The sequence below is a fragment of the Fusarium phalaenopsidis genome (genome assembly GCF_050370095.1).
Source record: "Fusarium phalaenopsidis strain FUZ10S chromosome Unknown contig_32286, whole genome shotgun sequence".
Taxonomy (NCBI): Eukaryota; Fungi; Ascomycota; class Sordariomycetes; order Hypocreales; family Nectriaceae; genus Fusarium; species Fusarium phalaenopsidis.
This window is the reverse complement of record NW_028145413.1, coordinates 2,016,661-2,041,480: the sequence shown is the minus strand read 5'-3', so window position 1 is coordinate 2,041,480 and position 24,820 is coordinate 2,016,661. Positions and strand designations below refer to the sequence as shown.

At 54.9% G+C, this 24,820-nt stretch overlaps 7 protein-coding genes across 7 annotated transcripts; 2 read left to right on the top strand and 5 right to left on the bottom strand.

The window, feature by feature from the left end:
• Nucleotides 1–20: 20 nt before the first annotated feature.
• On the bottom strand, nucleotides 21–800 carry LRP88_02962 (ubiquinone biosynthesis protein COQ7-domain-containing protein; the record flags this gene model as incomplete). The annotated part of the gene is made up of 2 exons (XM_083239593.1): nucleotides 21–554; nucleotides 606–800. The coding sequence occupies 2 exons, from the start codon at nucleotides 798–800 to the stop codon at nucleotides 21–23; spliced, it is 729 nt and encodes a 242-aa protein (XP_083104723.1).
• Nucleotides 801–1,335: 535 nt separating this feature from the next.
• LRP88_02961 (uncharacterized protein) lies at nucleotides 1,336–3,400 on the top strand (the record flags this gene model as incomplete). Its single annotated transcript, XM_083239592.1, has 4 exons — nucleotides 1,336–1,517; nucleotides 1,655–2,395; nucleotides 2,448–2,592; nucleotides 2,648–3,400. 4 exons carry the CDS (start codon nucleotides 1,336–1,338, stop codon nucleotides 3,398–3,400), a joined length of 1,821 nt encoding a protein of 606 aa, XP_083104722.1.
• Nucleotides 3,401–3,974: 574 nt separating this feature from the next.
• Nucleotides 3,975–5,390, bottom strand: LRP88_02960 (PLC-like phosphodiesterase; the record flags this gene model as incomplete). Its single annotated transcript, XM_083239591.1, has 5 exons — nucleotides 3,975–4,502; nucleotides 4,640–4,753; nucleotides 4,804–4,983; nucleotides 5,115–5,269; nucleotides 5,330–5,390. 5 exons carry the CDS (start codon nucleotides 5,388–5,390, stop codon nucleotides 3,975–3,977), a joined length of 1,038 nt encoding a protein of 345 aa, XP_083104721.1.
• Nucleotides 5,391–7,623: 2,233 nt separating this feature from the next.
• Nucleotides 7,624–10,426, bottom strand: LRP88_02959 (transcription factor domain-containing protein; the record flags this gene model as incomplete). The annotated part of the gene is made up of 3 exons (XM_083239590.1): nucleotides 7,624–8,874; nucleotides 8,936–9,891; nucleotides 9,946–10,426. 3 exons carry the CDS (start codon nucleotides 10,424–10,426, stop codon nucleotides 7,624–7,626), a joined length of 2,688 nt encoding a protein of 895 aa, XP_083104720.1.
• Nucleotides 10,427–16,618: 6,192 nt separating this feature from the next.
• On the bottom strand, nucleotides 16,619–18,521 carry LRP88_02958 (cytochrome c lysine N-methyltransferase; the record flags this gene model as incomplete). Its single annotated transcript, XM_083239589.1, has 4 exons — nucleotides 16,619–16,648; nucleotides 16,823–17,704; nucleotides 17,839–18,048; nucleotides 18,114–18,521. The coding sequence occupies 4 exons, from the start codon at nucleotides 18,519–18,521 to the stop codon at nucleotides 16,619–16,621; spliced, it is 1,530 nt and encodes a 509-aa protein (XP_083104719.1).
• Nucleotides 18,522–19,121: 600 nt separating this feature from the next.
• Nucleotides 19,122–20,561, top strand: LRP88_02957 (P-loop containing nucleoside triphosphate hydrolase protein; the record flags this gene model as incomplete). Its single annotated transcript, XM_083239588.1, has 4 exons — nucleotides 19,122–19,148; nucleotides 19,235–19,287; nucleotides 19,361–20,480; nucleotides 20,532–20,561. 4 exons carry the CDS (start codon nucleotides 19,122–19,124, stop codon nucleotides 20,559–20,561), a joined length of 1,230 nt encoding a protein of 409 aa, XP_083104718.1.
• Nucleotides 20,562–20,898: 337 nt separating this feature from the next.
• LRP88_02956 (uncharacterized protein) lies at nucleotides 20,899–23,086 on the bottom strand (the record flags this gene model as incomplete). The annotated part of the gene is made up of 4 exons (XM_083239587.1): nucleotides 20,899–21,744; nucleotides 21,792–22,433; nucleotides 22,661–22,933; nucleotides 22,985–23,086. 4 exons carry the CDS (start codon nucleotides 23,084–23,086, stop codon nucleotides 20,899–20,901), a joined length of 1,863 nt encoding a protein of 620 aa, XP_083104717.1.
• Nucleotides 23,087–24,820: the final 1,734 nt, after the last annotated feature.

Sequence of the window (24,820 nt, the reverse complement as noted above, 5' to 3'; positions counted from 1 at the left end):
AATACAACTAAATTGATGCTTCACACCCTCTCGCTCACCCAAATGGCACCCCGACAGCCTGCTCGGATGACACCGGTGAGTAGCCAGTGAGGCTCTGCTTTCCTTGCGTCATGCTCGACGGCATGATCTAGATGCTCCAGCTCCTCGTCCCGAATCCTTCGAAGGGTCTTAACGAGCTCCGACAGCTCCTCACCAACCTCGTAACCCTCGGCCTCCCACTGAGTGATCATTTCTAACAGCGTTCGGATCTGCTCATTGTAGTGGCCCCCAATCTCGGTCTCGACAGCCTCAGTGCAGGCCATGGCAGCTTCGTAGCCCATCATGGCGGTTGACCAGCCCAAGCCTGTAGCCATGACGGACCACAGGGGGTAGAGAGCGGTAGGTCGGATGCGGTGCTTGTGTATGAGGCTGTTGAAGGTCTTGAAGTGGCCGTCTTCCTGGTCGTACATGTGCGCCATCAGCTTGCGGAGGTGTGGCTTTGATCGGAGGATGACGGGGGACTGGGCGGCGTAGATGAGGACGGCAGCAAGCTCGCCGGCTTGGTTGACGCGAAGCTGAGGATCTGTTAGCAGTGCACCGAGTGCAATTGAGCCGCTCGAACTTACAGCTGAGTCAAGAAAGTCACTCTGCTCCTTGGTAAGTGGCTTGCGCTTCTTGGGAGCTTCAGCGGATCCGGCGGCCACTGAGGCCTGGGCATTGGAGGTTGTCGCAATGGAGCGGACGCATGGTCTGTAGAAAGAGGCAACTGGTCGGGCCCCTAGGGTGCACAGAGGCCGTACGAGAGCTCGAGTCGAGGCCATGGTCACTGTAAAACCTTGGACGTCACGATTGCCTCTTTTAAGTCGTCAATTGGAGGGTCGGTGGCTCGAGGGTTCACGGAGTCCCGAAATCGAACGATAAACTATGACGGCGCCGATCGAGCTCCGGGTCCTCTCGGTGGGCTCACCGATTGGCTGCAGCTCACCGAGAGCGGACTAAAGCTTCGCCGGGAGCACGGACCAGCCATACACGTGCAGTAAATGACATAGCCTTGGCCAATCAAGCGCAAGCCAGCAGACGACGAATTCAGAACAGGTTGTGGAAGAGAGCAACTCTGCTCCTTCAATTTCTTGCACAAACACATTCTCTCCATCAAACGAAGCCTCATTCATCCCCGCAAACCTTTCGCGCCTGCCCTGCCATCCTTCCGGGCTCTCTCTCATCCCGACACGGTCCAAATTTTCATCTCGAGACGCGAGCGACGCGCCTGCTGCAGCTGCCATAGCTTTACGAGCTTGCGCCTCCCCCTGAGAGCACTGTGCTTGAGGTCATCACCAATCCACGAGAGCAATCGCTATGGCCGATATCGACGACGAGCTTCTCGCCCTCGCGGGTGGAGATTCCGATGATGAGGGCTCTGGCAACGAGAGCAGGGACGCTTCGGCGTCGCCGCCGCCTACCAAGAGAGGTGGCTCGAAGAAGGGTTCGGGAAAGAAGTCGGGGCGAGGGGGCGACGACTCTGAAGAGGAAGGCGAAGCGTAAGTGACCTTTTTTCGCAAAGAGCCATCCTGTACTACAGGAAGCTGTTATTGCCCTGCGCGCGAAGGGAGCGGCTGGGCTACTCTCTTCTCCAAATCGCCACCACCAATCCACCAAATGCTGACGCGTGATACAGATACTCTGGACCCGGCACCCCGAACTCTCTCGAATCCGCGCCCATGGACGAATCCGACTCTGACGCCGAGCCGTCGCGAAACCGAGCTGCTGCTGCGGACGACGATGATGACGACAAGTACCCCGTTGAGGGTATGTACGTGAGCCAGGCGGAGAAGGCCGAAATCATGGCCATGCGGGAAGTCGAACGAGAGCAGATTATCGCTGAGCGTATGATGGAAATCGAGCGCCAACGTCAGAATCGCCTACTTCGTCAGATGATTAGCAACGTCGAGAATGAGGAGCGCACGCAGGGTAAGAAGAAGCGCAACGCCGACACGGCTGAGCTTGAGGGTGGTGAGGGGAAGGCATCACGGCAACGCACAGGCGATAAGGGAGAGTCTCAAGGGGACTCTCATCGCGGATCAGCAATGGATTCCCTGCGCCGCGCGAGGGCGGAAAAGGCACGTCGGCGAGAAGATCACGAGAGACGCAAGGATGCCTACTCTCCACGTGATCGCGACTCTGATCGCCAGGACAGCGACGACGACTTTGGCCACAGACGCTCACCCACGCCCGAAGCCGACGAACCTCGTGACCAACCGCCAGCTGAACTACGGGATTATGACCGAGTACGATTGGGACGGAACGAGTTCGCCCAGGTCTGCTTCACGCCTGGTTTCGAACATGCCATCACGGGATGCTATATCCGCATCGCTCTTGGACCACACCCTGAAACCGGGATTGAACAGTACCGCATGGCGTTGATCAAGGGTGTGTATAGAAGAGGCTACATATGAGTCAGCACTGACAAGACATGCAGGTTTCACTACCAGCCGGCCATACGCTCTCAACGGACCCAACGGTACCTTTGTGACAGATCAGTACGTGAAGGCAGCGCATGGAAAGGCGATCAAAGAGTTCCCCTTCATCGCTGCCTCGAGCGGAAAGTTCACAGATGTACGTATAACATGCCTCGGTTCCTCGACATAGTCACTGACTGAATGAATGATAGGCCGAGCTCAACCGATACAAAGTTACCTGTCACAATGAGGGTGTGACGCTGCCTACAAAAGCCTATCTCCTCGATAAGATCGACGAGATCAACAAGCTGATCAACCACTCGTGGACGAGCGAAGAGATCAAGGGCCGGCTGAAGAGGATCAAGGACTTGAAGCGGCGGTTTGACCCAGCAGAGCGAGAACGTGTGGCCCGAATCCTTGAGGAAGCTCGAGAGCGTGGTGATGACGCAAAGGTTGAAGAGCTCCAAGAGGAACTCGACAAGCTCGGTACGCAGCGCCTGGCGTTTAGAACAAGCCTGGGGCCGTCCAAGCTCTCCGAGACCCCCAAGGGACAGTCAGAACAAGACCGGTTGGCTGAGCGCAACCGAGAGAACCGACGTCTCAATGCCGAGGCAGTACGAAAGGCTCAGTTGAAGGAGAAGGCGAAGTCACGCGAGATTGAGATGGCCATTAAGCGTGGCGAGGCGTATCAGGGCGACATGTCACGACGACTGAGAACAAAGGCCAAGTTCGTCTACGATGTCAACGAGTCGGTGGACAAGAAGCCGGCGGCCAACGGAAGCGGTACCAGCACGCCAGGAACAAGCACACCCAAGCCGGCAACCAAGTCTCAACTATCGTCACACTTGGCGAAGTTGCAAGAGGAAAAGTACCAGGAGAAGAAGGGCATTCCCACAATCCACAAGCCCCTGATGGACGACGATGTGATCGGGTCGCTGGACCTGGACATTGACGTTGAGATTTGAGGAGGCAGCGTTATTACAAAAAGCGCGGATAATTAATTGCTTTGTATCATTGCTTTACGGATTAGAATCAAGGGCAGGGCGTGGGTTGCATTTTATGATACGTTCCAGGTTCTCACTGATCAATAGGGGAGGCTACAGGCGAGGGACCAGGGCTGCTATGTGCATTAGATCAGGCTTGAGCAAAACAAAATTACTATTAAGTTTAAATCCTCCGTTTGATGAGTTGTCACTCTTCGCAATAGTCCATGACTCCATTGGGTTCCGAGTGAACACGCCAGTACTATCATGACTTATAAGTAATCTAGTCCATGAGGTGAAACCCTCACACCAAAGACGACATTCATCACAATACATATGGTCAAGTACAATGCAACTCTGATAACGTGGATATTGACACCGAAACTGCATCTTATTCCTGGCTAATGTTGATAGATGGAAGCGGTGTATTTCAACTAAATTATCCCAAGTATTACATATAAACATCTACTTGTGTCTCTTCTTTTGAGCTCTCTCTCGTGTATTCTGGCTTGCGATCTATATCCCATTCATTAGTAGCATCTCGCTTATCAACCTCCTACCGTCTATCCAAACTCTTGCGATCCTCAAGGTAGTCAAACTTTCCCTGGACCCTCCTGACAATGTGGTAGGCCATGACCAGGACCTGGAAGAAGAGCACTGAGCACACAGCTCTCACCTCTTCCCTCGCCTTCTGGGCCAGTCCCATCTTGGGCCGGATGACCTTGCCGTCCATCTCATCCTCGAAACGCTCACACACATCAAGGTACAACCGTGGGTCGTCGGTGATGACCCCGTCGATGAGGGCAGGGCCAGCACCGGGGGAAGTCCTCCCACGGCCTAGGTTCTGTCGGATGCACCACTCCATCCAGCGCGGCTCGTTGACGGTCCAGGTCAGGAGGAGCTTGTCGGTGCGCTGGAGCTCGCGCAGGAACATGCGGCCCGGGGGTCCCACGAGGCTCTTCTGGTTGAGGTTGAAGCCGAGGTTGGGGACGCGGAGGAAGTGGTGCGAGTAGAGCAGGGAGGCGCTGATATGGGCGAGGGGGAAAGTCGGGAGGTGTCGGCGGGCGGCCTGGAGGAAGGAAGCCTATTACTGGGGTTAATCAAGTTCTTTGAGGATGGAGTGAAGCCGTCGTGAGTATGAGGGGTGTAAGTAGAGAGGTGGGTGTCGTATAGGTTTTGAGTTGAACACATGGTGACCAGTGGAGGGTGTATAAGTCAAACACGACTTACGTTCCAGCATCCCAGCACGATACGTTGATCCCATGGCACCGACCCCTGTACACTATCAAGGGCCTTTGAAATGGCAAGCATTAGATCGTTGGGGTCATCATCAAGCTAGTAGTTGCATTAGTCCATGTCTTACACATGTCAATCTTGAAACTCACCTTGATGTCTAGCACAACCCAGATCTCGTCAAAGCGCGGCTGGGCCAGCCACGAGAGAAAGTCCTGCAGCCGCGGCATGGCCTCGTGAGGCTCCTTGAGGGTGCGCATGGTGCTGAGGTACTCCCACGAGCAATCGGCGATGCGGGCGTCGACGCCGAAGCATCGCTTCAAGGTTGGGTCCTGCGAGATTCACATGCGTGCACATGTCAGCCCGTTTTACAAGATAGTAAACTTAGTGGTGGTGGTTAGTTTTTATGAAAATGGTTGATTACATGTGACAGCACAGCGACACCATCGGCCGAGAGATAGACGTCGGTCTCGATGGCATGGGATCCGGCTCCGAGCGCGCCCCGGAACGCGGCCATGGTGTTTTCCGGAAAGTAGGCCTTGGCACCGCGGTGCGCGATTGCCTGCGGGAGACGGCGGGATGGATCCCGGAGGGACGGCCGGGCAGCTGCCCAGGATGCTTCCTGCCGTGTAAGCGCCGTTGTCTTGTTATGGGGAACACAAACAGTAGGTAACTCACCCCGTGGAATAGCCTCGCTCTGGGCATCCTTATCGATCAGGGACTGTCTCTCGTGTGACATGGCTGTTACTGCTACTGTTGTTGATGTTACTAATGCAAAAGAGCGTCGTTGTTGGTGACTGAAGAGGAAACAAGGGCCTGCTGCAGCCTCATGCGTCGTTCGGATATATCGGACTCGGAGGAGGAGAAACTGGCGGTCAGGACAGGCACGCGATAGGAAAGACGCTCGTTCATGGACTCTGCAGAATGACGAAGAAACAGAAAATGGAAGAGTCGTCGTCGTAGAGAGAAGCCTCGTCTTCATCCCAAGGCTTCCGGCTGGAGTGGCTCCATGATCCGATCCACCTTTTGAAAGGTCCCCCTGGTCCAGATGACGGAGTTTACGTCGTTAACCCCAGCCAAAAGGGAGCTCTGGAGACGAAACGGTTTGCACAGCCACATTTGAAACAATCAGCCACATGGTGCTCCAGCCACATCCGGCATCGCTCACTACCCGAATTAACCTCCCGGTAGAAGCTCAACTTTGGGAAACAACGTGGGATTCCTGCAGCGTGGGAGCTATTACAGAAACAGACTAAAAGGCAGGGGAAACTCAATACGCGCGTGTCAAATTCATCACTAGAGACACAGTACATCCCGCACTGCTTCTGCATCGGCGAGACTCCGAGAGCTCGGTTTCTCTAGCGGCAGCCAGTCAGAGTTAAACCTCGGCTATTGACCTCGGTCTACCTGGAGTATTCCATGGTGGAAAATAGACAACTAATACGCACAACTAATACATTCAACCCAACATGACACAATACAGAACCCGTCATCTTTTTCTTAGTCACGGGACCATTCAATGCTTAAACCTGTTTCTCTGTCTTATGCTATTATCGCTAAGCGAGAGACTCGTCTCGACTCACTCTAGCTCCTAATCGACGGTCTCGACCCAAAACACCACACTTATAACAACAGCAACCATCATGGAGATGATGAATGGCAGACCCGGCTTCGTGTTCCGGGGCACACTTAGCAGCAGCAGCAGCAGCATGATGGATGGCCCCTCCCCCTGATGCATACTATCGTAAATGTATGTACCGCCCCCGTTTCCTGAGCTGAAGACAACGCCTCCCTCCCGCTCACGCGACACCCAAGCCATAGAGCCCGCATGCACAACATGACAGCGGCGACCAATCTCATGCTAATCCGGACCGCCTCCCATTTTCCTTTCTTTTTTTCTTCTCCTTCGCACTCCCTCCCCCGCCCTTTCTCCAAACATTATTCCTCCCCCGGTCCCTGTTATAGGCGGCGCGGTCCAGTCCCCTTCCTTCGCAGGCCACCGGCAACATCTGTGGACTTGGCCAGGCCCGGTCGAGGCTACCATGCCCCGTGCTACCTTTCATTTCCTTTCTTTTTCCTTTGTTGTTTTTAATTCTTCAAACCCGGGGTAGGCGAGTCCCGGGGAAAGGTGTGGGTGCATCTTGTGTAAGAAACTAGTAAGCCATAGAACGTCCAACGTACAAGATTATTTGCATGCCATGGGGAATCTGGACAACCCCCGTCAGACGGTGCCGAGACACCTGTTGGAATTGGCTGCCTGGCCAGGTTAAATTAATTAGTGAATATCTTGGCTTAGCCGGCTGCAATTCTTGACGCGCCCTGGCATCCTTGGCGACTTGGCGTACACATGCCTGCACATGGGCGCATCCCATCCTCCCAGAGACCATCCCATCCGCCTGCCGGTTCTCGAGACTAGGGCCGGTGACCTGCTGCCGCCTGTCTCACATTCCACTCATCCAAGAGTCTGGATAGGGGCATGTTCTTCAGCCGAGGCGTCGTCACCGAAATGCTTCAGAGTCTTGTTTGAATTTCTTTCTTTCAGCTATGTACGAAGTAGCAAGCAGACTTTCTAATCTCTCGTCGCTTTGCGAGGCCTGTCCTTGGACTCTGGCCATCGTTCGTCATTCTCTTCTGTTGTTCATGTCCTCTCTGAGGCTCCAACCCGTCGATCAACTCCTTCAAAAATCAAACAATAAACTGCTGGTGTCCGCCTTGCCGGTCCCAGATTACATAGGTGCCAACACCAAGCGCAATAATAATAAGAATAAAAGCAATCGCTCAGGTCCGCCAAAAGTAGCGACAGTTACCTCCCTTCGGTAGATAACCGAACTGCCTCCCTCCCAACCAAACCACTCCAAAGACTCCTGTGAAACTCCCTGTCAAACAACTCCGTAAAAGTCATAGTCATGCCCAGCTGTAAGAGTTTTCAAAAGCACCCGCCCGAGGTATCATTTTTCCTTTTGGTTCCATCCTTACATGGGAAACGCCTCCATCCGGTTATCAAGCATGTATCCTTCAGGGTTGTGTTGTTGCTGCTGCTGTGCCATCATCTGGTTGCGGTAGTCGACATTCTCCACGCTGAGGCCGAGCTCAGAAGGGCCAACCTCCTCACCCGAGCTGAGGCTCTCGTCGCTCATGCTGAGAACGCTCTGCGGGGGCTGGGGGTTGTTACCAAAGTCGCCGATGCTGAAGCCGCTGAGGTCCCAATTGTCCGGGGGCCAGTCACCGCAGTTGCTGACGGCGATCGACGCCTCGTTCACCAGTCCCTGTCCACCGTAGATGGCATCGTAGACATTGTTCATGCCACCATCCAACGAGCCCAGGAGCGTCTCCCACTCGGTGGTTGAAACTCCGTGCATCTTTGCCGAAGCCACAGGGGAGTGCGCCATCATGGGGTTGGCCTGGGGTGTCTGTCCAGAGTGGGAGTGGGCGCGGTTCTGCTGGGGCGATGCAGGCTGCGGCGACTGCGAGGGGTGGCCGCCGAAGGGCATAAAGTCCAGGTTGGGTCGGGACAGAGGTGAAGCCTTGTGGCCGGGGTTCGGCGAGATCTGCGACAGGGACATGCGGTGGTCTCGGTGGCTCATGGGAACCTCGGTCTGCAGGTTGTCAAAAGACTGGCGAGATCGGGCACGGTAAAAGTCTGGTCGCTGGCCGGCACCGGTGGGAATCGTCATGCGCCTCAATTTCTCCTGCTGGTCCATCAAGTTGCTGTCGCTAGCCGCGGCCCCCGGGAGCTGACCGAGGGGGTAGGCGGTGGCGCTCTTCTTCTTGGGGGCCACACCCGCAGGCGGCGACCCTCGGTTGGAGGCGGGGGCGGCGGGCATCGACGCCTCACGTGAAGTGTGCATGGGCGAACCGACAGTCTCATCCAGGGTCACCAGCATGCTGGCCACACGCTTGAAGTCGACCGAGCCGGTGGCCTTGGTCTTGTCCAGGATCCGGACCACAGAGTTCACCAGTCGCTCATTGTCGCGCATCAGCTTGCTGTCGTGCTTGAGGTCGATTGAGTGATACAACAGTGTCATGCCGCAAACAACTAGGAGGTCGGACCGGTTCAAGCAGAATGAGAAAGTCATGCTGCGCTCCTCGAGCAGCTGAATAATCTGAATAATGTGCTTGCTCGAGGTGCCAATCGAGATGAGTGCCGAGGCCGCCTTGGGTCCCAGGCTGGAGCCGACGGCGGGGCGGTAGATGAGTGTGCGGATGTAGTAGTAAGCCAGGGCCTGTGGTTCGTTAGCGGGAAAAGTCCACAAAAATACCTCAAGGATTTCTTTAGTGACATACCAGGAGAGGTGAGCGGCTGCCAGTCACATCTGTAGACGGCTTGTCTTGGACAAAGTTGAGTCTCAGATGAGCAGGCAGCTGGTCGTACCAGGCATCAAGCTCGCTCTCGAGGGCGGCCATCTGCTGCAGCGACATCTCGTAAGAGGTGGCAGCAGGGTAGTTCTTCTCGAGAACCTTGGCGAGAATGCGGGTAGCGCGGAACAGGGCCAGAGCACTGGACAGCCGAGTGTACTCGCCAGGGAGAGTGGGCTGGAAACCCTTCTCGGTGACGTACTCATCGTCAGTGTCGCAAGGGTACTCGGCCTGGACATCCTCCTCCTTGAGGAGCTTGGGAAGACCGAGGATGGCAGCCGAGAAGCAGTCAAGGGTGTAGAGAGTCCAGAAGACCTTCTTGCGGGTCTCGATGGTCAGGGCGCCAAAGGAAAATCGCTTCTGGCTCTGGTGCAGGCCGAGGCGGTGCGACAGGCCGATGGCAATGCCCTTGTAGTGCTGGAGGCGCTTGTAGTCGGCGCGCATGGTGCAGTAGAGGAGAGCAAGGGTGAGACACTGCAGAGTGTTCATGGTGTTCTCCATGAGGACGGCGTCGAGGGCCTTGCGCCATTGCTGCTCGCAGGCAGCCAGCTGAGGAAGATCAGGGGCATCTGATGAAAGACCGGCAATGTTGAAGACGAGGTAGAGCTGAGCAAGCTTGTGATTGCTCTTGACCTTCTCGGGATCGGCGACAAACTCCTCATAGACGTGCAGGAAAGTGGGCTTGTGAAGGACAGGGAAGAGGGGAGCCCATTCTTGGAAGTAGACGTTGACGCAGCGGTCAGAGAACAGACGAGGAGGAACCTTGAGCGACTGCTCAGGAGTCTTGGGGCCGAGGGACTTGCAGCCCTGGATGTGCAGGAAAGCCTCTGGGTTGAACTCAGTGCTGGGCTTGCCAGCCTCCTGGATCTTGCGCTTGAATTGCTCTGTCGGAATTGTCAGTAGATGTTTTTGTGAAAACGGCTGTGGTGAAAAATTACCAATAAATGTGCGGCCACTAGAAGCACCCATAAAGTAAGAATCTGAGTTCTCAACGCCGAGCAACAACGGCGCGGCCTGAACTCTGAATGTATCCTCCTTTGTGGGCTGGGCGTCACTCCGGGTGTCCATGGCGGCCGGGCTGCTGGCAGGCATTGAAGGGCTTCTCCGGTTGCCGTGAATCTTGGAAAGCATGTCGATCTTCTCATCCTTCTCGTCCAGCAGGTCCTTGAGCTCTCTCACTTCGGCCTCTAGTTGTCGTACTCGCTCCTCCAGGGACTCGGTGTAGCCACGGGGAAAGGCGCGGCGGCTGAGCTTGTCGCTTGTCCGGCACTCAAAGCCGACGTTGGCGCACTGGGAACAGGTAGGGCGTATTCCGTCGCAACGGATCTTTTTACTCCGGCAGCGATCACAAGCCTGGGCAATCCGGCTCTGAGAGCTGGTGCCCACCTTGATGACCTTCATGGGAAGAATTCCGGGCATTTTGGTAGTTGTGTGTGTATGTATGTATGTATGTGCGGTTATATGGGTGGGCGGCTAAATTGCCGAGGGAAAAAGAGGTTGCCGAAGTGTCGTCGCCAGAAGCGGTTGTTTTTATGTCCGGCGTTGCTCCTTGGGATATTTTGTCGTCCGTGCTGTCACCAGCTAAATCGTCCAGTTGAAGAGTAAGATGCCACACAGAGTGAGTCGATTTCGTGTGTAGACCGAGGTCTTGTTCGGGTGTGATATCAGCAGCGCCAGGGCCGGGTATATAAGGTATGGCGGTGGATGGTGGGGGTAGCCTTTGGGCGCGCGGTATTAAGCAGCTGTAGTGTAGGTATGGGTATCTCTGAAAGATGAAGGTTTGAAGGCTGGTGTAAGTGATGACAGCCAAGGGGAAGGGAGGACAGATATAGGTATAAGGGCACGAGACAAGATAAAGAAGCAAAGGGCAGAAAAAAAGGTGGGAAAGATCAGTGAAAACAGGGCAGATTTTAGAATTCTCGGGGTGGGAAAGAGGAAGATTTAGTAGAAATGAGGAATCGGGGGTCAAGGCCTAGGACGCGATTGTGGAGAAGAAGTGGGAAATCCTGGGGGAGCCCGGGGGACAAGCCCGTGTGCACGCTCTGCTGGCCCAACCGCCAGGTGCAAAGAGCCACTGAGGATGAGGGTACCTTGGATTACGGCGGAAGAGCAAGGTTGGCTCTAGGTACCGTCTTAGTGCACGAAATCTGGGGACGCCCATCTGAGGGCGTGGACGAGGGGGGCGAGGGTGAGTGTGAGGGTGTGTAACTGAAAGGGAGTGTGTCATGACGGCGACGGGATGCGCTCACGGTCCGGCACGGTACGGTACAGTGCCGGAGACGGAGAGAGAGCTGGTGCGGTGCACATGGCACTGGCAGAGTCGCCAGGGACCGGGAGTCACCGCTGGACGATCAACCTAGGGACCGGCGTCTTGACCAACCCTCACTCAGCATCCATGGCAAGATAAATGACCTTGGTGAGAGGACAGCAGGAGAAGGTGTGTGCAGCACGTCAAAGGCCCAGAACGAGGTACCAAGTGTACAGTGCGGATCCATCAGCGGCTCCCACTGGGTAAACCGACTCGCCCGTTGGCGGACTGGCTTCCTCGCTGGCTCACCCCCGAAACCCGAGAAGGACAAGAGAAAAAAAGCTACTGCTGCACGCAAGCAAAAGCACGCTTCCTGGCAAATGCCACTAAACTCCCTTTGGGGTAGTGGGGGGACCCCTCCAGCTGGAGCGCTGTGCTCTGAGTCGAGTCGAGTCGAAATCCAGCCCGTCGATTGAGTCCAGTCGGTACCTCAGGTACGTACAGCCGCAGCAGGTGTCGAGGTGTGGCATGCCATGCCCTGGCCACGTCCGCAGCGTCTAGGGGCGTGCGATGGACGGTTCCATTCTGTTTTAGTGCAGGTGTGTGGGGATTGAAGAAGGGCTCAGATGGAAAGAAGAGAAAGAGATTCCGGTCTTCTCAGCTGTGGGGAGTTGTGTTGTTTTACGGAGAACGGAGTATTCGGAGGAAACGGAGAAATATGTCTTCAATTCGCGGCAGCGCATTCTCTCAGTGCTGAACAGAGCATCAACAAAGGATCAGAAATGCTAACTACCAACTAGAATCATCTCAAGAGGTTGGTATAAGTCAATCCGAAGCATATCATGGCGGTCTGCACAAAGGTCAAGAGGCGTAGTCCCTCTAGTCTGCATCTAATCCATCCATTGGATAATCCACTCCCTCCTGACTGCAACCCAAAGCATGGAAGTTTCGACTCTTGGGGATAGGAAGGTAAGCTCCCTCCCTATCCAGAGTCCAGTCGCGGACTGCGGATTGCGGCCGGCGCATGTTGCTTCGTCTTATTCCTCTCCTCCTAGCTTCTCATCTCATCTCTAGTCCCAATCCTTTCCACTTCCTCTTCTTTTCCCTTGTCAGAGTTCCAATATTGTCTTTTTGCAAGCTAGCTTGGCAAAAAAAGACGGCCGGCAAATGATGGAACAAGTCCCCAACCAACGCAGCCTAGCATTGGATATCCTTTCCAAAACCAAACAGCCCAGCCCATGACAAAATGAAACCTAGACGTAACGAAACACACAGTACGCGCCGATACATCCATCCGTCTTTTATCAGCTCCAAAGCAGCGGCAGCAGCAGCTCGTGGCCATCGACAAGCGCTTGCCTTGATCGTGCGAAATGACACCACCCTCGCAACTCTAGAACGCCCCAGGACATGAATAACAGCCCACCATGCCACACCCTCACGGCCTTGGCCGCTGGAGCCAGAGCAACTCTCGTCACCTCCCCCTCCGCTTCGTCTCTACCCCGGATTCCTTCTCGAAGAACCTTTTTTCCTCTGTGCGGTGCGGGGACAGTTGTCGCGGCCGCATCATCGTTTTGACTTTTTTCTCTTGCTTCTTCTCTTGGCCTTCGTTCCACCGACGTATTGAGTCGCATCGTTACCAGCCAGCCAAGACTCTTGATATTAGCCAGGGCTGCGCCTTTGGATGCCACGAGCCAAGGTCGTGTGCTCCCTCTGTGCCTACATACGTCTTTACCCACTGCTTAACCTACGCGTCGGGTCCAATCTCTGCCCTGCGGCCCTCACCTTCACCTCGTCGCTCCACCTCGTTGCACCGCAGTCCGTAGTCACCCCACCCAAGCTGCTCGCCCACCCCCAGGAAGAGCTTGTTTTTCGATCTATTCCGGGGCCGGTCCTGAAGCCATCAAGCACATGGCTGACCAGGTCCAAGGCTCCTCCTTTGCCATGCCGCCCTATCCATCCTTGGTTGTTAGTGTCGTCGAGAATCATGATGCTACTGCTGCAGCAGCCGCTGCTTAGACCAACAACCGTCGAGCCAACTTGCCAATCGCCATCTGCACCTCAGACCTTGGGGCCCCAGATACCCCGGAGCCGCTCTGCGGCCCCCCTTCTCCTCGTCCGCTCCCCGTCTGGGCGTCGAGATCCGTTGTGCGATCACCGAGATTTCCCAAACCAGCCGCCGTACGCACCCTGTCCTGACCTGCATATGCCCTCACTGGACAGACAGTACGCGGGGTGATGTGATGCCACCCACGGGACAGATGTCCATGCTCTGAGCCCGTCATGGCAGATTTACCCCAGAACCCAGAAGCACAAAACATCCGAGATCTCGAGACTTCCCCAGCTTATCGTCAAGCGAACTGCCCATGTTGTGTGAGCTGGCCATTAGTCGTGCGTCACAGCATCTCATCTTGAGTCCGTCCCCAGAAATATTCATCTGGGGTTAGAAACGGCCGCCATGCTGTGGCCATGTCCTCCCCGCAACCCAGATCTAGCATCATGCTTTAGCATCATGCCGTTCTCCCTCGCCTCTTGTGTGTCTCAAGTCCTGACTCAACTACACTAACACTACTCCCAATCCCGTCCGCACGGATCCCGCTACCTCGAACCGTACAGTCTGGGACTGTATCCCAGCTGGCCAGCCCTGCCTGAGGTGAATCAAGGTCAGCAAGCACAAGAGCTAAGCTACACCGTAGCTAGTGCATGAAATCCGCAGGGCTGGCGCGGATTAGCATCGAGGAACACGGCACGCTCACCGCGGTGGGACACGACGTTCCAGATGTGTCGTTCCTGGCCAAGGGGGCACGTCGTCGTTCTCGTTCGTATCCTTCGGGGCGCAGATCCCCAAGATGCAACGACAGAGTCGTAGCAAATTTCATTCACGGATTCTCGGATTCGCTCACGCGAGCAGACAGGCAAAGGGCCAAATCTCCATGAGATTCATGGATGCATATCCAGCTACTCTCACCGTCCGTGCCATGCTAGGCTCAACCCCGTCCACCCATCTCAACTTGTCAAACGCTGCTAGCTCCGCCGCCTCACTCAAGCCCTCGAGCGCCCCCCAAGCCTCTCATCCTGGGGGAGCCGCAATGGACCCACTTCGGAGCCGCAATCGTTGCGGACGCAGATCACTGATCCGCAGCTAGTCCGAGACTGTCTGGGCCCTGGAATTGACAACTCGCCGTCTCGAGTCTCGAGCCTCGTTTCTCATTTCGACCTGCGTGTTAGTTGCTGTCCTGTAGGTAACACCGCTTACTTTTTTCTCGCTAGCTGTTCACTTCTCGCTTCTCATGACCCTCCTTTTCTCATCAAAGGGGGTTTGTGCGTTCCAGGGGTTCAAACCATCCAGCCCCAAGTCCCGAGTCTCAGGTATCGCAACCCTTCACGACTCGCATCGCATCTACCTAGACCTCTCCTGCCATGCACTATACCGTACCTACAGTAACTTCACGTAATTATGTTCCCACAACCTGGGAGATAGCCCTGGTGCATCAGGAGGCGCAAACTAGAAGCTTGAGCTGGTCGTCATCATCTCCACTGGCCTTGATCGGGTGCAAACTGTACTGTAGTCCGCTCCAAGCCTTGACTCTTTGCCTGCGCCTTCAAACCTCATCGACATGGAACCCTGCGAGCGCGGCGCCAGTAGACGGATCCCCGACTTCCGTCTACCTACCGCACTACACAGTACAGCAATGCATCCCCTTTACGCAGTAGCGCGCCCTCCCGCTCGTCCCATCCTCAACGACGGCTCCGTCCTGACGCAATTCGCTTTTTCCAAGCGATCCGCGAAAGGAGAATGCTGGCATCACCTGGTCGGTAGTGGGGATTAGCGCCTGGCGCCCACCGCTTCCGCGCCCTCGCAGCGATCCTTATGTGCAAGCGATTGAGTGAATGAATTAGTGAAGGAAATAAATCCCGTCGCAGAGATCGTGTTTGGGTCTCACAGCTCCTGGCGGAGAACTGGGGTGTGCGCCTAGCGCCAAGGGTGTGAGCACAGTGCCTGCATCTCATCCTTTCTCCTCACGAGAACCACCCGGGGAAAAAGGACATCGCGGCCAACGAAACAACAGTAAAATCCTCCGCACAGATCCAAAAGGGTGCTGTATCGTTGTCTTGTACTGTCCGGCCTCTCTTCCGGCACAATCAACCCTGATCCATGCTCTTGTCAATGCTGACGCTGGTGCCCCGGCGCTGGAGCAGATTCAGTGGTTGACACTTAATCAATCGGATCGCTCTCATGCCGCCGCCCATCTCGTTGCAAAAGAAAAAAAGAATGGCTGATCCTTGACGCACATTCTCATCCACTCGGATAGAATCTGATCAAGCCGACTGCGGCAGATGACATGGCGCAACTCCGTTGGTGATTTGTCCCGAATGTTGCTGCTCAACTGCTGAGGTTGTCTGGCAAGCACACTGGTGCGGTCCGTCGCCGGATCCGAATCTTGGTGCGATTTTGGTATCTCCGAAAAGCGGAAGTTGAGAAACTGTAAAATAGGTCGTTGTGCATACCGCGCCTATTCAATTGATGCAGTCCAAGGCCTTTGCAGGCACAACGGAAACTGACCGAAACGATAGGTGCCGTAGCCGTTCCGGCCAAAGGTCAATTCCGCTGTTGGGGTTCTCGGTTGGCTTGTTGGAGAGGAGAGTTGGAGAAGCTGGCCAAATCACACCTCACTTGACGGAACGAGAATGCACCGGAATCTGAGTGCAGAAGTAGCGTCCGAATGTGGGAGTCCCCTGACGGTGTTGTCGGTCGGTACATGCAGTCTCTCCATCGTGGTGGGCGGTCAACGTCGAAGGAACCGTCAGGAGGGTAACTAGTTGCAAGCCGATCACAGATGGACTGCGAATAGAAGCAAGAGGCCGTGATGGCATCGTCATAATGCTATATCAAAGAACCAAATGTCAAGAAATCGGCAACCCGTAGAAGGTGGCCAAGGCAAATGCGGAGCCCCACAACTCGCATAGCCGACCCAACATGGCAATGCTCAACCACAGCCGAATCGCGGAGGCCAAGGTGTGCTTCGGTCAGCTAAAATCGTCCTCCTCATTGGCTGGAGCGTCACGCGCTTGTCCGCTTTCGGAAACTTCCATCGATCCGAGATATGCCACCACGTGGTCGTCCGCAAAAAGGTGGGTCCTCTGTAACATCCGATGACGCACTTGTTAGTTGTGTCTTCTGTTTGTGGTTTATGGCAGCCAAAAGCGTTGAGATGTGTGGAGGGAGCTCGGTGTGTGACCGAGCTCCCAGTTCTTGGGCCTCGGGATGGGTGGACTCGCCAGCCAAAATGCGGAGGAGTTCCTTAGGCTTTTGAGGGGAACGTCCGGGGGTGAAGGGAAGAAATCTGGGGAAGGCTGCCAGGATCTCACTGAACTGCCGAGTGGCCAACTTTGACCTTGTTCATGAACCATGGCCATGGGGAATGAGAATTGGCATGCGTCAGTTGAAGTCCCAGAATGCCATTTCCTGGTATTGCCATCATCACTCGATCCGGCAATTTCGCCACCCGGTGTTGCTTCAACGTCGAAACTCCAGTAGGGCTGAATGAAACAGACTCTCTGACACGTACCTGTTGCTCCAATGCCTCGGTTGCACTCTCGAGCACACTAGCCTCAATCTCCCAGAGTGTTTCCGCTGCTCGGATACACTCCTCTCTCACAAGTCCGGCCCGGCGCAACGGGTCCAGTTGATCATGGGAAATCTCGGAGGGGAGGTGCGTCAGCTGGGTAGACACCACCTCGTGCAGGACCGTCACCACTCGAAGCCTAAACACCTGGCAGAGGGGGTGTTGCTCGATGAGGACTTCAAAGTCGTCCGCCCGTGCCGTCACGTCCTGGTCTTGCCAGAACAGCTTTAGCTCCCGCTCTCCGTCCTTCCCCTGCAGCACCCTGAACTCGAGACCATCTTCCTCATTCAGACACATGAGGTAAGCAAACGGGCTGCGCCAGCTTAGTTCCCCGTCTGACCGAGACAGCTTCAGCGTAGGCGGTGCCTTGAAGATGTGGAGCTTGGCCTTTCCCAGCGGATCGTCGGGGAGGGCCTCCAGAGGTAGGGTCAAGTCGTGGACAGCCGAGTCTCGGTCAATGAACCCGTAGCTGAAGAGCATCTCTGCAGGGGACTTTTCTCCGTACGAGATGGACACCTCTTCCCCGCCTGTCACCTCCACGCCTGGCCGCAGCAGTAGCACGATATCATCCTTGTCGTCCTCCTCATAGTACGCAGTCGGATCATGTGAGTGGTTGGCCATGTCGAGACCAGGGACCATGGCGTCCCCAGCTCGGGGAAGTTCCAGGCAACGGGAACGATACAGTGCATCGATCAAGATCCAACCTTGAATAGTGGCTGTCTCCTTCTCCCAAAAGAGCGAGTTCCAAAACGCCAGACCCGAGGATTTTTCGCGGAGTTCATCAAACTCGTTGTTAAGTGCCGCAAGCTTAGCCTCGAGCGCAGCCTGGAGCAATTCGTTAGGGTCCTTTTGTCCAACCATGGGGAAATTCTCCGACAATCATCATATCCGCCATGAAATGATTGCGGTTCCGCAATCAAAGAGGCTAGGCGTCAACGCAAGTCTGGGGAAACACTCACCTCTAGCGATGTGCCCTGCAGGAGAGCTCGCTCAACTTCCGACCACATTGTTGGTACGGGGACATGGCGAGGTAGAAACTTCAAGTACTCGGTCCACGGCGTCGAAGCAGGTCCCCGAGAGCCGGAGGGACCTTTGGCGGAGAGAATGAGGTGCGTCAGGAGATACAATAGGATGTCCTTCCTCGTAGACTTGGCAGTGTCAGCAGTTGCCTACACCACCCATAGCCTCTCTTGTCCGTCCTGGGGAAAGGCTCGAGAAGTGCTGAAGGTGTTACCTGATGTCCTGCAATATCGAGAAGTTGACGGAAGTTCTGGTCGACCTTGGTGTACTCTTCAATGGCAGCTGCTGATAGGACCAAGTCGTGGGGAATGCGAAGCAGCTGTACTGGGTCGTGATCGGTTTCTTTGCCCTCATCTTGACCTCCAATTGCGGTTTCAGTCCCAGCTCTTTCGTCATCTTTTCCATCTCCAGTTGATAAATCATCTCCCTTCCCATTGGCGTTTGATGTCGTTTCCTTGGTTGACTGTGATGTCGTTTTCGTTGTCGCCTTCAAGTCCCTCGCTGCCACCAAGCCAATTCCCTTCACATCCGTCTCCCTCAGCTCGGCGTTGGTGAAATCCACATCGTTAAGTCGCGCCCAGGCCGGAAAGGACGCAATTGATAGTGGCGGGCTCGATGCCATGGCCAGAAGCAGAGCAAAAAAAAGAGGCTCAAGCAGAATCAAGGCGGGAAAAACCTCTTAATAAAACAAGCGCACCTTATCGTGGCTTCTTCCTTGCACCTTGGTTGAATGACTTGAATGGCCGAGCGGGCAGGTACGTAGAGGAGATTGATGTCCGGCGGTTATGTCCCGCTTACGGCCGCCGGGCACGATATTCCGACCCACTTCAGCCTCCTTGGCCGAGCACCAAATTTGCGTCAAGAGGCCTTCCATTCGATGGCATCGCCGCCTCATGGCCCTGCTGCGTTGCCTATTACATACAAACAATCCCCGCACAAACCTGTAACCTCGGGCAAGACAAGGGCGAGAACGCACTGGAAGCGCTTGCACAGCTGCAGAAACTGAAAACTCGCGCCGCCTGGGCCTTGTTCCTGGTCTTGGCCCTCCTCTAGCATTTGTCCTCGGCTCTTGATCCCTCAAGCGCGCGCCGGACCAAGCCCGTTCGCCGCCGGCTGCCGTGTCTTGCATCTCGGAGACTCGGTCTTACGTCCCCTGCTTCTTACTTGAGCCTCGCTCGACTCGGACACCTGGTTCCCGATCCTCCCTCTCTCCTCTTCCGTCATGCCTCGCGATCCGCTTATCGGCCTCGTGGGAAAGCCCTCGGCTGGAAAGAGCTCGACGCTCAACAGCTTGACCGACGCCTCCTCTAAAGTTGGTTGGTACAAAGACCCTAGCCAAAGCTGCCGCAGCTCGGCGCTGATCGCAACTTTTACATAGGCAACTTTCCGTATGTCTCCTTCATGAAGCCCGCGCCTTCTGTGTAAGCTGTTTCCTCTCCGGAAGCTGACCTTGGTCTTCAGATTCACTACTATTGACCCTCAGCGAGCGATTGGCTACCTCCAGATCGAATGCGCCTGCGCGCGGCACCACGTATCAGATAGGTGCAAGCCCAACTACGGCGCATGCGTTGATGGCCGACGCTCTGTGCCTATCGAGCTTCTCGATGTTGCCGGTCTCGTCCCCGGCGCCCACGAAGGCCGTGGCCTGGGCAACAAGTTCCTCGACGACCTGCGCCATGCCGATGCGCTGATCCACGTCGTTGACGCCTCCGGTACAGTTGATGCTGAGGGCAAGGAAACAAGAGGCTACGATCCCTCAGTGGATATTGCATGGCTACGAAGCGAAATTGTGGCTTGGGTTCTCGGCAACCTCATGCAGCGATGGGGGTCGATCCGACGAAGGCATCAAGCTATCAAGGCAACGGCGACAGAGACGCTACAGGCCCAATTCTCTGGATACGGTGCGACGTCGACCATCGTGAACAGGGCGTTGGATCGCTGCGGGATCAAGGAGCCTCTAGAAGACTGGACCGATGAGACGGTCGAGCGTGTGGTCAACGCCTTCATCGACGAGAAGTTCCCGACGGTTATCGCACTCAACAAGATTGATCATCCAGACGCCGACAAGAACATCGCCAAGATTGCCAAGCAGCAGGATCCAAACACCATCGTGCTATGTTCGGCCATCTCAGAGATCTTCCTACGAAAGATGGCCAAGCAGGGCTACATCAAGTATGTCGAGGGCAGCGAGTTCATCGACACTAAGGAGGACCTGATTGAGCAGGGTGACCCCACCGGCGGTGGTCTCAAGGACCTAGACGAGAAGAACCGTAACCGCATCGAAAACCTCAAGGACATGGTCCTCTACCGATTCGGATCCACGGGTGTTGTCCAAGTCTTGTCAAAGGCCGCCGAGCTGCTTGGTCTGGTGCCCGTCTTTCCAGTCAGGAACACCACCACCTTCACCTCTGGCGCCTCCGAGTCCAAGTTCGTCTTCCGAGACTGTGTTCTTGTCAAGAAAGGCAGCACCGTCGGCGACGTGGCGCGCAAGATCATGGGTGATGCGCCCATTGCGTTTGTCGAAGGTGCTGGAAACATCCGAGTATCTGAAGATGATGTCGTAGCTGTGGGGAAGAACGACGTAGGTCTATCCCGTTCCTAACCTTGCTGAGCTTATGCTAACCGTTCGTAGATTCTATCATTCAAGGTTGGTAGGGCGTGAGTGCCCTGCTTCAGCGCCACTGAGCCAACCATCTATCATGAGATCCGAGTTATAATGATACATGTCCGTTCGAGGTTGTAGATATACGGGGAGGCGTTGGGATCGTTATTATTAGACTCGGACACGAAAAAAGTCTGGTATAGAACTTGGGGGCTAGGCCTAGAAAAGCATTCAAACAAAACAGTTGCTCAGGGCAGACTCATGGGTGGTGTTGTAATAGAAAGGGCCCCTCTCGGCCCAATCCTCTCATAATCCATGCATTCCTCCGTACAGCCCTTTCATAGGGGTACCTTCAAACACGACTTTCTTGGCTTGTACAAAATCGAACCACTCAAACTTACTCCTCGATTGGCAGAGGCCATTGCCGTGGTCTCTCTCCCCAGACAAGCTCCACGTTGTACCTGGCAGCCAGTCCACGGAGCTGGTCCAGCGCAATACCCTGTACTGTGGTCTGGTAAATCTTCCGCAGGTGCGTGACCTTCAAGATGGCCTCAATCACGGTGCCGAATTCGGGTCCCTCGTAGTGGGCAGAGTTGATCTCGATGACCTCGAGGTTGGGGAAGGTAGCCAGGAAGCTTGGTAGAGGCAGGTCGTCATCGTTCTTTGGATACGAACGGAATCTGAACTCAAAGATGCCCAGACACCTGATAGACTCGGCGCTGCGCAACCATGCATGTTTGCGGAGGTGTTCGACACTTATTGATCCTTGGGGGGTGCCAAAGGGCTCGAGCGGGAAGACCAAGTCGAGTGTGTGAAGCTTGCGGGCTACGATGGCATCGCTAAGGACCGCTTGGAGTTGCGAGGGCGGGATCAGCGCTCGGGTGAGTCGCAAAGAGCGCAGGTTTTTGTACTGGTTACCCTGGTTGAACTCGCCACTGTCCATTGTCGCGGGCTCCTGGTTTAGCATGTTGGACAGCATCCTCAGGCCCAGTGGCCCCTGCTCGTCATACTTCCAGCGAAAGTCGAAGTCGACGTACTGCAACGTGTCTCCCTGACGTATCGAAGCTAGCTTCTGGATGGTTTCTGCCGTTTCAGGGTCAGAGTCTGTCGAGCCGTTCACTATAACCACGTTGAGATTTGGCCAAAATTCGTCCAGCTCGGTGTCTTCAGGCTGGCGCCCTGATAGTTGCACGTCGCTGAGCCAGAGTTGCCGAATACGTGGTGCCCCAGCTGCAATGGTCCACTGTGTATTGTTAGCCACGGTATCGTCACGGTGATGGGGGAGCTTACAATTCCCAATCGAATAGGGTTGGGTTTATTCTGCTCTTCGATTCGCAGATATTGCAGGTTGGGTAGGCTTGGAAACCCAAAGGTCGTGGTCGTTCCGACTTGCGGCAGGCCACGGATGTGAAGGTTCTGTATGCTCTCAGAAGCCTGTGTCAGCAGTGGCTCCAGGATGTGAGGTTTTCCAACGAGTATTTCGTCAAGGAAGACGCGGTTGATCTTCTTGAAGAATCCGTTCGCCATCGGAATCCGCAGGTCCTCTTCAATGTTGCCTCGCAAAACAAGGGACTCGAGGTTCTTTGACCCTTGCAGGAGAGTATTAAGCTTTTGTTGTGTGAGACGGAATCGCAACACGCTATCAATGACAATTTGCCGGACATCGTTTCCTGAGTAGGAGATGAGTTTCTTGAGAGAGGCGGTACTGGGAGCATATCGGTGAGGAAACTGTCTTGTGAACAGCAAGGCCCTCCAGAACCGCTCGTTGCCCCGGCTTGTGAGATATTGCCGCCAGTCCTTTGAGACGTGGAGGCATCGCACGATAGTAGCGAAGTCGAGATACTGAAAGATGCGCTGCACAATCTCCCTGGGGTTCCTTAGAGGATCCCGGCGATAATACCGAACATGTAGCGGTTGTCTTGCAGAATGGAGCTTCTATCGTCAGGTTAACAGTCGGTTTTTGCACGATACTCTTGCAGTGGAATCCTACCTGGAACTTTGGCGATTCTGCGAGTTGATGTTTGTTTCCAACCTCAATGCCGGCAGTGTAGACATGCCATGCGAATTCGTGTTTCTTCTGGAGGCGCGCGATCTTGCCCAGTCGCAGATATCCCTGCCCATGTCAATAACCGGCAAGACCAAGATGGTGAGCTTCTTACATCCGGGAGACGAGGCGCCAGCTCAAGAATCCACTCAGCATCTCTCCGCGCTCGGTCAAGCTCCTGCAGCGCTTCCCAGGTGGCTGCCCGGTAGTCAAGCGCCTGGATGTGGTGTTTGTTGTCGCACTTGTTGAACTTCTTGCCTACAGGGCATTTGCAGGTGTACATGGCCTCGTTGAAGATGGAGCCGCCCTCCTGGGCCACCTTTTCGAAGTCCTTGCAGCTGCAGTGTTCCCGCCTCGTCTGACGGGTGCAGGGACACAGCTTCATTGCCTGTGGGATGGTCAGCAGCTACATCGGATTGTGTGTAGTCGGCGTTCTCACTCTTGTAAACTGCTCGAGGGCGGGCTTGAAGCGCTTGGCTCCATAGTGCTGGCGACCTGCAGCAATAGCTGCTTCTGGTGTTTTGGGGTTTTCGGAAGCCATGATTTCGCAACGTAGTCCGGGGTCGGAAGCCACACCAAGCCAATTGAGCTTGCCAGCTAGGTTGTAGAAGTTTCAAGGTCTCATTGAAGGAGGAACCAGATATGCAGTTGCAGCTCTTGGCGAAGTGGCCGGATGGATCCAAGGACAGGTCTGCTTTGCTTGTCAACTCAAGTCCCCAAGCTCTCTATAAATACTGTATATCTCAAGCTGCCCGAGTGGCGAGGTTGTGCCATGAAATGTCCGAGCAACAATATTTCCAAGACAAAGAGCGAGGTCGTTGCCATTAGAAGCTCTAGGGTTGTCTCACCTGGTGATGGGCCTGGGGGAGCTTGACTTGGTACGGCGCGATCGGCGTGCGTGCCACGAGGGAGGAAGCGCTAAAATGACCCACGTCGCGCGTGGCTGTCACTTTTGCTATTTCCTCTCTTGGGTGATGGCGCTGCCTCTTTACATGGGGTGACGATAATAGGAGAGTTGATCTCGTTGTTGAGCTTCTCTTTCGCGTGTGTAAATCGATGGAGTGAAGGCGTAGTAGCGCTAGGTAGCTCAGCAACGCGCTGCACCTATCAAGCGGACCCGCTTTTCTTCTCGCCCACCTACCCTACACCAACGACCATGACCACCAGCTCTACCTCCAAATACCATGGATCCCGCAGTGCCACCACGTTTTTCGGGCTTTCTTGCGTATTTGCTTTTGTAGCTTTTAAATAGGTCATCCCTATATTGATGCCCAAGGTGACACTGAAAGGGCTGATAATTATTCACTAAGACAATGCCAGGCATGATCAGCAAGCCTCAACTCCACCCTTGATAACACTATCACGCTCTTCACAACTCTCGAAGCCTCATCCCGCGCTCTCGTATTCGGGGCTCTAAATAATCCCAAGCCACTGACTTAATCCAGTATATCATCCCTTGGATCGTGGTCTGCCCAGGTTTCTTTCCACTGTCTCTCGAGAAGACGTGCTGCTCCCACTCTCTCCAACCGCGCTGCATCCCACATCACATATCCCCAACGTCGGATCTCATCTGGGATATAGTCTCCATACAGCTTGCTATAAGACTCGTTCCATAGCATCGTCCATGCCATCGGAGGACATAACTCGTTGTCCCCTAGAAAAGGCATATGATCCCGTCGCTTTTGGTTATTGTTGCGCGCCGCAGCATCATCTCTATGCCGCCTTTTCTGAGCAGCCTTGCTCAGGATTGCGTCTTCAAGAAATGATCCCCCAAACCAAACAACAGAGCTCCCAACAAGAACAGAAAGGTACTCATCATCCCTGGTCAAGATAGTGTGAAGGATGGGAAGACCTTGCGAAATAGTGCTCTTCAAGAGGGTGGTCCTAATTGCTACAGTGCAGTAAGATATTAGCGGGATGTTTTATCAGAGACGAAAGACGGAACCAACATACCGGCATCGCCCAGGTCATAACCGTTTCCTGGATCTAGTACCTTTCGTGGCCTTCTTTCTGCACCATCCCCAGTGGTGCACCGCCAAACAGCCTCAAATACGCGCGCAAACCGTTCGTTGGCAAACGAATAAATGCACCCCATCTCTTCAATTTCCCATGGCTCAAGTAGACTGATGTAGTCGGCCAAGATACGCATCGTTCACCCGTTCCTGCTCAAAGTAGATGATTCTGGAAAGTTTGCCATGGTGAACAAATTGCAACACAGTTGAAATCGGTAAAGCCCCCTGATCAGTCGAGCCTGTTCGACCTGGCTTAGTGGTTC